This window comes from Limulus polyphemus, unplaced genomic scaffold, assembly GCF_000517525.1.
Source record: "Limulus polyphemus unplaced genomic scaffold, Limulus_polyphemus-2.1.2 Scaffold113, whole genome shotgun sequence".
Taxonomy (NCBI): domain Eukaryota; kingdom Metazoa; phylum Arthropoda; class Merostomata; order Xiphosura; family Limulidae; genus Limulus; species Limulus polyphemus.
Genome location: NW_013665723.1, coordinates 250,931 through 262,563, shown reverse-complemented (window position 1 = coordinate 262,563; position 11,633 = coordinate 250,931). Strand labels below are relative to the sequence as shown.

Below are 11,633 nucleotides of genomic sequence, written 5' to 3'. Positions count from 1 at the left end.
TGTATTTGAGATTGTATCTAAGTGGTGACGGTCTTGTATTTGAGATTGTATCTAAGTGGTGACGGTCTTGTATTTGAGATTGTATCTAAGTGGTGACGGTCTTGTATTTGAGATTGTATCTAAGTGGTGACGGTCTTGTATTTGAGATTGTATCTAAGTGGTGACGGTCTTGTATTTGAGATTGCATCTAAGTGGTGACGGTCTTGTATTTGCAAACATACATAAGGCTACTTAAATTAAGAAAAATATTTTAAAATAATCACAAATATATGTAAGTATGAACAGTTAATACGACTGGATAATGAATACCCCATTATCACCAGTTCATAAAATGACTTAAAGAGACCTATTACTTATGGAAGAGAAAGAATCATAGTTTACTCCGGTGAAAAGCTGGCGAAGCATAGATCATTAGGTCCAGTATTTATTAAGAATATTAGGTTTATTGGTCCCTTTGTTTCGCCAGCCTTCGAAATATAACATCATATCATTATATGCATTATTGTGTTTCAGATGTTGTTGTTGTTTTCATCATGTTTCAGCCCCACCGACGAGTTCTAGTATTGAACAAAAAGCCTTTCGGGTAGTGAATTATAGGGTCTGGTTTTTTCCTTCTTATTTTTGCACAACTCTAATTTGAAATCCCTAATGAAAACTGTGGGGAATATGTAAAGAAACATACTGTATAGCTTCATGTATGATCAAGCTTATTAGAAGTGTAGCTTATTGTCTAGTTTTTGCATTATGTATTTCATTATCAAACTTTAAACTAAATATTTTCAAATAATCAATAGCACATGTAAGTATGGACAGCGAGTACTGAAGCAATTATACGTAGACGTCAAAATCCTCGTGGTATTCAGAATTATAATTGTACAATTATGACTGTATAGATTAGCATCCCGCTTCAGAACTCTACGATAAAAATGTAAGCAATACCGAAAGTAAACATTTTCGTAAGGTTAAGACAACTGTGTCTCCTGTGTTTTACGTAAGAAAGAATCTAATTTAAGATAAGTTATATAAGTATGTAAAGTATCTTCTATTAAGAAATGTGTAGTTGTATCTTTTACATATCAACTGATAGTTTTACCTATTATCCATAGTGGGGCAGAAGTGGCAACCTGTTGTTTGTTTATTTGTTTTATTCAGGCCATATGCTTTCCCATATCTAACTGCAAGCAGTGAATAGTAGTTTTAGATATAGGTTTTTGTGGTTATGAACATCCATTTCCGGTTTTAATTTGTATTTTTCTTTGTTTATTTCTCACGTGTGAGGCTTGCAAATAGAGATTAAGTCTGATAGATGAAGTATTCCTACCACTGTGAGGGTTCTATTTCCGGTTACACCTCTCACAGTAAGGAATATTTTACCCTACCCATACTGATTTTCTAACTTATTTGTTTTTTTACTCTTAGTATATTATGTACGATATTTTCTGTTTGATGCCCTTTTGTCTGAAAATATTATATTTATTAGCTTCATTATATATATATATATATAAATATATTTGTTTAGCAGTTCACATTGATATTCTTAAACATTTTTTTTCAATAATATCTAAACAATATTTTCAATGTTGTTATTGACTTATTCTAAAGCCTCCCAGTAGCACAGCGGTATGTCTGCGGACTTACAACGCTAGAAAGCGTGTTTAGATACTCGTGGTGGGCAGAGCACAGATAGCCCATTGTGTAGCTTTGTGCTTAACTTAAAAACAAACAAACAAACTTATCCTAAAACCATATTTGTTCGAACTATTTTATTGTACCAATGTGCTAATGCCGGTGTTTTTAAGAGGTCCAATACCTTCGCGGTGTCAATGAAGATCGATTTTTCTCCTAATTCAAAAAATTGCAAAAACAAACGTTTAGAAAACATACAGCAAATAGTGAAGTAACATGGCTTTATCAAAGGTTGCAAAAATAAAGAAATAACGTTAAGTGAATAATGTTAGTGTTTAAGTTGTTTCCTCATGATATTTTTTAGCCACAATAAAGAATATTCCATGTATTCCAAATTGAAACACAATACAAAAATATGTAAGTGTTAAAAAGTGATAATGATAATATTTAGCAATCTTTTTAAATATTTTAAACCTAAATTTTATTCAGTTTCAACATTAACAAGTACAAAACCGTCTTAATAATAATAAAAAATGTGTATAATAACATTGGCCGATATAGGAGTTAGATGTGGGCAAGCCCCCAGTGGCACAGCGGTATGTCTGCGGACTTACATCGCTAGAATCCGGGTTTCGATACCTGTGGTGGGCAGAGCACAGATAGCCTATTGTGTAGCTTTGTGCTTAATTACAAACAAAAGATGTGGACAAATGGGAAATTACATAACATGATTTAAATCTATTAAATAGATAACTCTTCAAAGTGAGAAAACGCATGATATTATAAATAAATCGGTATATGTTACTTATAAATATTCGTCAAAACATGCATTAAACAACCCGTGGCCTTATGTAGGTTAATAGATTTAATTATTAATTCTACAAAGTTTTATTTCTCAGCGCAAGAGCACTCAAATGGTCTATAATTTAGAGACACATTAACATTAAAACATGACATTATATATTTACTAGAGTTTTCTTGGTGAGGTATATATATATATATATATATTACTATCATGGCATCAAATTTATTTTAAATATCGCTACATACTTAACTTGTATCCTCGATTGTGTTTTCTTTATTCAAATGTTACACTAGTGTTTTAATTCACCCAAATAAAATGTCTGATGAAGAATGACATTATTACTATAAAGTCCAGCACTACCTCGTCAAGAAAACTCTTTTTATTGTAAGATTCTAGGTACGAAAAACTGATATTTTCAGCATAAACTATCAATAACGTTAATATAAATGAAATGTTAATGTAATTTCTGATAAAGGCACTTGGTACTATGTTCTAGTGAAATGGGAATCCACCAATAAAAGCAGCTAAACCATTCCTCCCACCCTCGTAAAAAATATATTACTTATACAACGTAAAGGCCCGGCATGACCAGGTAGTTAGGGCGCTCGACTCCCCGTCACACCAAACATGCTCGCTCTTTCAGCCGTGAGGGCGTTATATTCGTTGGTAAAAGAGTAGCCCATGAGTTGGCGGTGGGTGGTGATGACTAGCTGCCTTCCCTATAGTCTTACACTGCTAAATTAGGGACAGCTAGCGCAGATAGCCCTCGTGTAGCTTTGCGCGAAATTCAAAAACAAACAAACAATACAACTTAAAAGTTCGCTCTTAGGACACAGACAAATGATAGTGAGAATGGTAAAAAAGTAATAGAAATACTGCATTGTCGACATCTAAATAGTAATAGATATTAAATATGTCATTTATTATTCACCTACAGAAAAACGCGTTCAAATGTTTCCATGTTCTTCTTCTTGTTCTTATAAGTCAAGAGTACAAATATGTTTATTAGATTTGTTTTCAGAAATGGTATACATGTTTTAGAAATTTATAGGACTTACGTATACGATATTATATTGATCGAAAATACTAAAACAAAACTGTTCACCAAGAACGAAGTTTGAAATATTACGAAAATAATCTTGATATGTAAATTTTAAATTTGTATTATAAATATCTTCAATATATATAAATATATATATAAATAACACACAATAAACTAGTTCTATTTTCATTGAAAATATATACGTATACATATTATATAGTTCGAAACTTTAATGTCTTTAGAATTAAGTTAAATGTTTTGAAGGCGTCTTATTTTATGTTTTCCGTGTGTAATAAATATGTTTGTCATTCTTTTGGTTTAAATTACAAATAAAATACTTTTTATCTCTTAATTTTTTCTGCAGTTTAGGATATTTATTATGATAGAATAGATATGAGTTTAAATAATTAGATAAAACACATTCGTGTCTTAATATTTTATTAATCTTAGAATAATTTAACTCATTTTGGTTTCTATTGATTTTAATCGGTAAAACAGTGGCTTGTATACTGAATTTTACAGAGCATTTTTTAAAAGAAATTTTTATTTATAATAAAACATTACAATAAAAATATGACGAAAAAATATTCTACAATAACTGCTGAGAAGACAGGCTGCACGGCACAGCAAATTAAAGGATGAAACATTGTGGTATCTATTAGTAGACAGGCTGCACGGCACAGCAAATTAAAGGATGAAACACTGTGGTATCTATTAGTAGACAGGCTGCACGGCACAGCAAATTAAAGGATGAAACATTGTGGTATCTATTAGTACACAAATACGGGTTTTACATGTTATTTGTATCACGAAACATTAAAGCCTATTACCCAACAAAATACGTTAGAATTTATAATCATAACAAGTTAGTATAATAATTAGAACGTTCAAATTCTGTAGGACAAAAACTGAACAATCTCATACTTTAGTATACAATATTAACCATTTGTTTATAGTACATTTAAAAATTACATCTTGTGAGTTTTAATAACAAATTCACGTCTGATTTTCTTTTTCCCAAGAGGTTCAAACCAATTCACCGAACATGGTCTCCTTTTCAGCCGTGGGGCTTTATACTGTGATGGTCAATTCCATTCTTTGTTGGAAAAAAAAGTAGCCTATGAGTTGGTGGTGTTGACTAGCTGCCTTTCTTCTAGTCTAACACTTCACAATTAGGAACGGCTAGTGTAAGTAGCCCTCGAGTACCTTTGTGCAACGTCCATAAACAACAAATTATTCCTTAGTAAGGACCATATTTTATACATTTTACGAATAGAACAACTACGTCGCTCTCACACACCACATATTTCGCTTTATAACATAAGTTTTACTTAAGAGAGGTTAAGTATAAACACAAAGGTTTTTTTAAATAAGATAAGAGAACAGTAACTTTTTAATAAGATGGAGTTTTACTTGTCGTAAAAGTAATATTGAAACTAAGTTCAATTTGATATAGCTCGATAAATACAAAACTAAATTAATAGAAATTGTTTTGATAATGCTCCAGAAATATAAACAAATGTTTGTGGTACTATTGTTCTTATTGTGAAAGCTATTGTTTTCTGTTACATGCAAATGCATATATTGTGAATGCCATTTCTCAAAAATATTTTTCAATTAACGTTTGTTATTCCTCTTAGCCTTTTCCAAATAATTTTGATACTCTGAACTCGAAATAACTCCTGTATTGATCTTACATATGGAAAAACAGAAGGATACATTTTTCCTGATTTGTAAAACAAATGTGTTTTGATTTCCTGAGTCAAATGTCATTGTTTGTTTTACCATAAATTACTGTGAATTTTCTTCACATTGTAATTTATATTTTCAAGTAAAGTTTCTTGACTGAATTAAGCACCTCTTTGCTATTTACTTTTTTCACCTCTAACCATATCACAGTATATTGTAAAGCCAATAACTTGCATTAGAAGAAATTTCTATATAATACATCAAACAGTAATTAGAAGTAAAAGGTTGATCCGAGTTTGAAACTAAGTAGGATAAACAGCTTATTCTTTGGCATATAATTTAAACTTAATATAATAGTAGAAATAAATAACTTTCTCAGTTGATGTATACTAGCAGAAACGCCGTCATTCAGGCGGATGTTTGTGCTATTCATTACCAATTGTAGTATACATACCTCATTCAAAAAAATTTAGAAAAGTGAACATTTTCTAAAAAATTAGTTTTTTGCTGGGAAGTACTGCACGGAAAAAGTGTTCGAATTGTTCTATTTAGTCATACGCAACTCATCAAAATTATTCAATGTACAGAGCTCAAAATTCTCATACATTTTACTGATATAAACTGTAGTGTTTTTATATATTAAAAGTGGTCTCGTTATTGCAAAAATAATAGTTTTTAAGAATCCAGTTTCTCAGTACTATATTTAAAAATTACATCAATAAAGATATAATCAAACTTTCGCGTACAGTCCTAGTGAAAGTCGTGTTCGTATTGTGAGGAAAGTACTTTTATTCAAAATTATGTTCTATTATTTAAAAAAAAAATGGTTGTTGCGCATACCACATTCATTTTTCTAATTGTCTGAATCTTGAATACCCAAAGCGTGATATTTTTATGGCTTTTAGTTTATGGTTCCATTCAATAGATAGCCCAGGAGTTTAGGTTACATACATAGATACTGACATACGTGCTACGTTCATTATAGTGAGAGAAGACTTATCAATATGGAAAAAAGTGTTGATCAATGTAAAAATATTGTTCTACCTAGAAAACTAACAGAAAATCGTTCTTATAAACATAAAACCTACATTTGAGGAAAGGCATTTTAGAGTCATCGTAGCAACAGTACCACTCAATTATGGTTAGGCTGAGACGTTTTACAAATTATCACACCAGTTCAATATTAAATGTTGAGGAAGAATATACATAAAAATTATTGTTGTTGTTTCAACTAATAAACTAAATAAATTAAACGTTGTATGTATTTTTATTCTCTGTAATTTTTTATTAGTTTTTACCTTTTGATATTATCCCTACTAAATTTAAAAGTATACGATAGCATTTACGACTTAACCCACACTTACTAGTCACATGGTTGAATGATAATATGTAAAACACTGCTTTGAAATAACAGACTACTAATGGGCTCTCTTAGTGGTATCTGTCAAAATCCTATAAAAACAAAAAATAAGAAGCTCTTTTGAAAGGTAGACCCTTCACACGCACAATATATATATTATTTTATTTATGGCGTAAAAGACACTTTTTCATAAAAGGAAGACTTTGCGCGATACCTCTTAATGTTACATCTGAGGAACTAAAGATTTCAGTAACCGAAAAAGTTAATAAATCTGAAAATCTTTGGAACTTTTGTACTTTTCACGGATCTGGAACTGTCGCCGAGCTGTAACTGAACGCATTCAATATACACAGCTTAAAAATGGTTACTTACAAGTGTGAAATACAATAAATCAGTTGAAATTTGACTAAGGTCAGGTTGGCTGTTTTTCTAGAAATTTTATGGAGACAATTACGACATGCATGCGAACTGTTACATGATCATTATGTAGATTTTACATTTAAGGAAAAGATTCAGTCACATTTTACTTGTCCGTTTATATATATATATATATATACGGGAATAGACCACTGTTATTCGTATGGTTGGAAAACTAAAATTCTGATTTTACTAAGCTTTCCCACAGAATATATTAAGCTCACCATACGACACTCGTAATTTATAAACATTTTCTTTATAAAAATTTCAAATTGCGAGTGTCTAAGATATTTTGTATAATACTTTTTGCTTTGTTTTTCAGTTAATTCCTTGTTTACTTATCTGTGAGCATGGCTATAATGATATTCATAAATATCCTCAGTTTATCTTGTGTTAATAAACAAGACCAATAACTGAAGTTCATGAGACCCCACTTGCTTCAAGAAAACCTCTTTGATAATGCATTCGTGAAAGGCAGCAGATTCCAACATAAATAGAGACAACTTTTTTATTTTCATATACATGCAAAATCAGGCAATCTTATGCCTAGAGAAATTGTCATCAGATACAAATATCGCACACAGCTTTTTCAGTGGATGAATACATCTCACTCCGCATTACAGCTTGCTAATTTTAAGCTTTAAAGTGCAAATTTATATACACATACACACATACAATTTGATTATTATGTTGTTGTTATTTTTTATTAATCGTTGTGAGATATGAATAATGCTATTTCGCATTACTCCTAGTTTTTACTACCAATTACATGACGCTTTTGTTCAGATATGTTGTGATATGATTATTATAAGCTACAAAAAATACCTATAAAAAATTATATATTATTTTGTGTTTCGTTTGACGAAATTTTTATCATACTATTTTAAACTTAAGAAAAATGTAATCTTTCGATAATAACAATGAAAGCTTTCCAAATCATAATTACTTACTTAGCAACTGAAACTACTTACCAAAGTAAAGATAGCGCTTGCGAAACTTCCTTGACGTACAGACCTCCAGCAGCAACATGACTTTAATATGGCCATTGTAATTTTTTATAAGATATTCTTACTGTCTTTGGAATGTTTGCCGTGGTCACAGAAGTAAAAATATCGAGTTGATAGCGCGATAAATGGTTTAATGCCAATATCGGTCAGAAGAATAAGTGTGAAAGGCAACCAACTATGAAAGACTAAAGTGTGGACAACAGTCTTTACTTCATGTTAGTGGCAAGTTGACTAAGTCTTTCACGCTACCAACCCATGCTTATGTAGTCAAATCAGAAAGGATGTCGTCTCCTCTAGCCCGCGATCAATAAATAATCATCCACAGACAACAAACCAGCGCAAGCAATCGTTTTCTATTTCGGCATGCACAAGAAGCTATAGTTTCAACAGGTACTAAGTTCACTGCTAATCACTTTTTTACATGGTACATTTGAACGCAACGAAATTTAATAAGTTAAACTAAGTACTGATTTTGGAAATGTATGACTGTTGTATTCATAAGTATAATAAAATAGTAATATTTCAAGTACTTCATATGTACATTCTATACACAGTATCTATTTAAAAGATGTCATCAAGTTCACAATATATTTTCATTATAGTTAGTACTTTACATTTTTAGTTCTTATATATAACAACAAATACCTCCAAACTGCCCCCAGAAAAAAAAGATGGAAAAAAAGTACTTTAATACTTGGATGTTTCTCATTAAATGGAAACGAATATATAAGTAAGTATCTTTTTGTAGTTTTGAATCATTTTATATTATGTATCCTGAAATCTTAAAAAGATAGAAATAATTATTCTCTTGCTCTTTATTCTGAACACACATACATACGTATAAAAGTATGAATTTATTCATAACAAAATAATTCTGTTGTCATTTTTTGAACCAAACATACTGTTGAAAGTAAATGAATTTTATACATACAATTTTGGATATGTGAAAAAGATCGTCGATTTTACATTCAGGTATTACATGATTTTTTTATTTTAAGTATTTGTCAGAAAGCCGAATGGGATCGCTGCCAGAAAAGAATTGCAATTAATATATATATATCCACAGGGGATGACAAGCCAACAGAAATTACGTACAGGCCCTTCAGTAAGGTTCTGAGCTGATTAACTGACACCATAAAAGAGGAATTTTTATTGGGCTTTAATGACTGTATGGCTTAGTTTTTCGTATATTTATATTCTACAATATTTCTTATGTTGATCCGAAGAAATCCAGAAAAACAGTAGCGCATTAAAATGGCATCGTTTCCCCATCCCTCCAAACAAAAAGGATATATATGTATATATATATACATATATATATAGAGAGAGAGAAACTGTGTGCTTATGAGTTTTACTTAAAACTTCTTTCCGACATTACATCAATATAATATGTGGTGTGTTTATACTTCCAAAATTACTAGGGCTGCTTTCACTTACAATTTTGCCAGATATGTGAAGCAGGCAATCTTTACTTTCATGTATATCATTAAAACAAAATATTGGGTTCCAGGTCTCGTTGTCTGTCGCCTTCATTTCCCAGCCTCCCCGATAAGCACTGGTAATAAGCATAACATATCTTCAGCAATGGATATGGCGGTCATTGTGTGATTAAAACACTATTATACACACTTCTTCTAGGAAAAATTATAAAGGGTTAAAATCAGCCATGCAATTTAGGCTAGTACTGATACTTATTCATTTTTCTGTCTGAAGCTGAAAAAGTTACAATCAAACTCGTAAAGAAACATTTAATGTCTGACAACAATTAACAGAGTTAAATTAAAGCTCCTGAATAAGTTCTGGTCCAAGCTTTGAAGTCACTGAAATCCGCTCATAATAACCTCAATTCACACAAAATAAATACCATTATAAACCTTATATCTGATACAAACATTATACAAACATTATTAATAGAAGCTTCTTACAAAGGTGGGGCTGTTAATACTCGTAACAACAAAGGCTACATTACTGAAGCCACCTTAAATAAAGCTGTGATTAATTTCTACAAAAACACTAACACGGGATTGTTCAAAACAGCTTACAAGTACTACCAAATACAAACTTAAGTCATTCATTCAAAATAAACAAATCAACAAAAACACCTTCGAGTACATGACATCTAAACAGTCTCACCCAGAAAGATTTTTCCCATTACCATCATGATCTAGACCGTCCCGTAATTCCTAATAATAATAATAGAAAAAAAACAGTAGCGTCTAACACAAATCATCTGCTCATGCTAACAGTCACACAAATTACATCACTACTAAATTTTTCCTTCCTACGTAAAAGAAACAATGCATTTTATAAATATAATCGAATAAATTAACGATTACTGATCATTGCCTTCCAACAGTCTTTTCTGCACTGTGGAGGTTTCTCCCTTCTTAGTAGCATTTAACGTAATGAATGTATTGACGTTTTAGAAACTGTATTTTGTTTATCTAATCCGTCTTTAAATCACATTTTCCTTGACATAACCTGACTTGTTTTGCAATTGAATAGCATTAAACTCAATAACGAGCATTAAATTCAAATTAACAGTTACTTTATGGATACTAATATTGCTCCTAATTTTCATGAGATATTTATGGTTTACAGTTAAAGACAAGTCTTAGAAAAATCACTGTAGAATCGTACACCTGGAAAAGTAACAATGATAGCATATTCTTTATTTGAATAATTGATCTTGAATCTTTTCATATGCTAACTCCTTTCACAAAATTAATAAGTTTACGCTTGACAACTTTCCTCCTACACACACACATAAGCTCCTCCTACACAGCCTTCTATATACTGAACTCCTATATACTATATAAAAGATTGTACCCTGTCCACACTAAGCGAAATATTACATATAATCTGTAAAAAAAAAACATTCATAAGTATTGAAACAAACTATAAATCAAATAAACTACAGAAACTCTGAGTTTGATATTCTAAGAAATTAAGAGTAAAAGTAAAGAAGAATGTATAGTAATATGTCAACCATACTCTATTATTAGCTATATCCAGTGTCGACAAAGCATTTCGTCAATACCAGAGTTCATCAGGCTGCTGGAATACGACAGGGGCAGTAATGGTTGAGACGCTAATCATTATATCAAATTGCATGAACTTTTTAATATTGTTCGTTGTAAGACCTGCAAGTTCATAAAAACTACTGACACTTTTTCCGAGAAAAATAAAACCTCCGTAAAAATAGATCACTTGTATTAAACGAAACGTCGTCTATCTCATACGGTGTTAAAATTTAACCATTAATATGTTGGACAACCCAAACTTTTAGAGAACATTTTAAAACCATAAATCTTCTATTAACACTCGGTCCGGATGTGGCCAAACGATTAATGTTCGCGGACTGTCGATTTGAGGATTCATGGTTCTCGGCTCGTTGTGCAAAACAGTGCTTTGCACTTTGAGGTCGTCGGTGTGTTACAGTAGTGACAATCAGATCTCATCATTTGTTCACACAAGAAGTGAATATGGTTGCTATTGACTAGCATCCTGACTAGCATCAGCTCAAAATCAGGGACGGCTATGCTCAAATAAACAAACAATACGTTAACATTAAATATTAATTAGTATTAATTATCATGGCTTGTTTGTTTGTTTTGTTTTGAATTTCGCGCTAAAGCTACACGAGAGCTATCTGCGCTAGCCGTCCCTAATTTAGCAGTGTAAGAC

At 31.2% G+C, this 11,633-nt stretch overlaps 1 protein-coding gene across 4 annotated transcripts in view; it reads right to left on the bottom strand.

The window, feature by feature from the left end:
• LOC111089133 overlaps positions 1 to 8,141 on the bottom strand; it is a 90,566-nt gene extending 82,425 nt beyond the window's left edge. For all 4 annotated transcript variants that reach the window (XM_022401025.1, XM_022401035.1, XM_022401033.1 and 1 more), the window contains exon 1: positions 7,911 to 8,141. In XM_022401025.1, coding sequence (XP_022256733.1) covers positions 7,911 to 7,985 — 75 coding nt within the window. In that variant the 5' untranslated portion in view covers positions 7,986 to 8,141. The remainder of the gene's footprint in view (positions 1 to 7,910) is intronic.
• Positions 8,142 to 11,633: the final 3,492 nt, after the last annotated feature.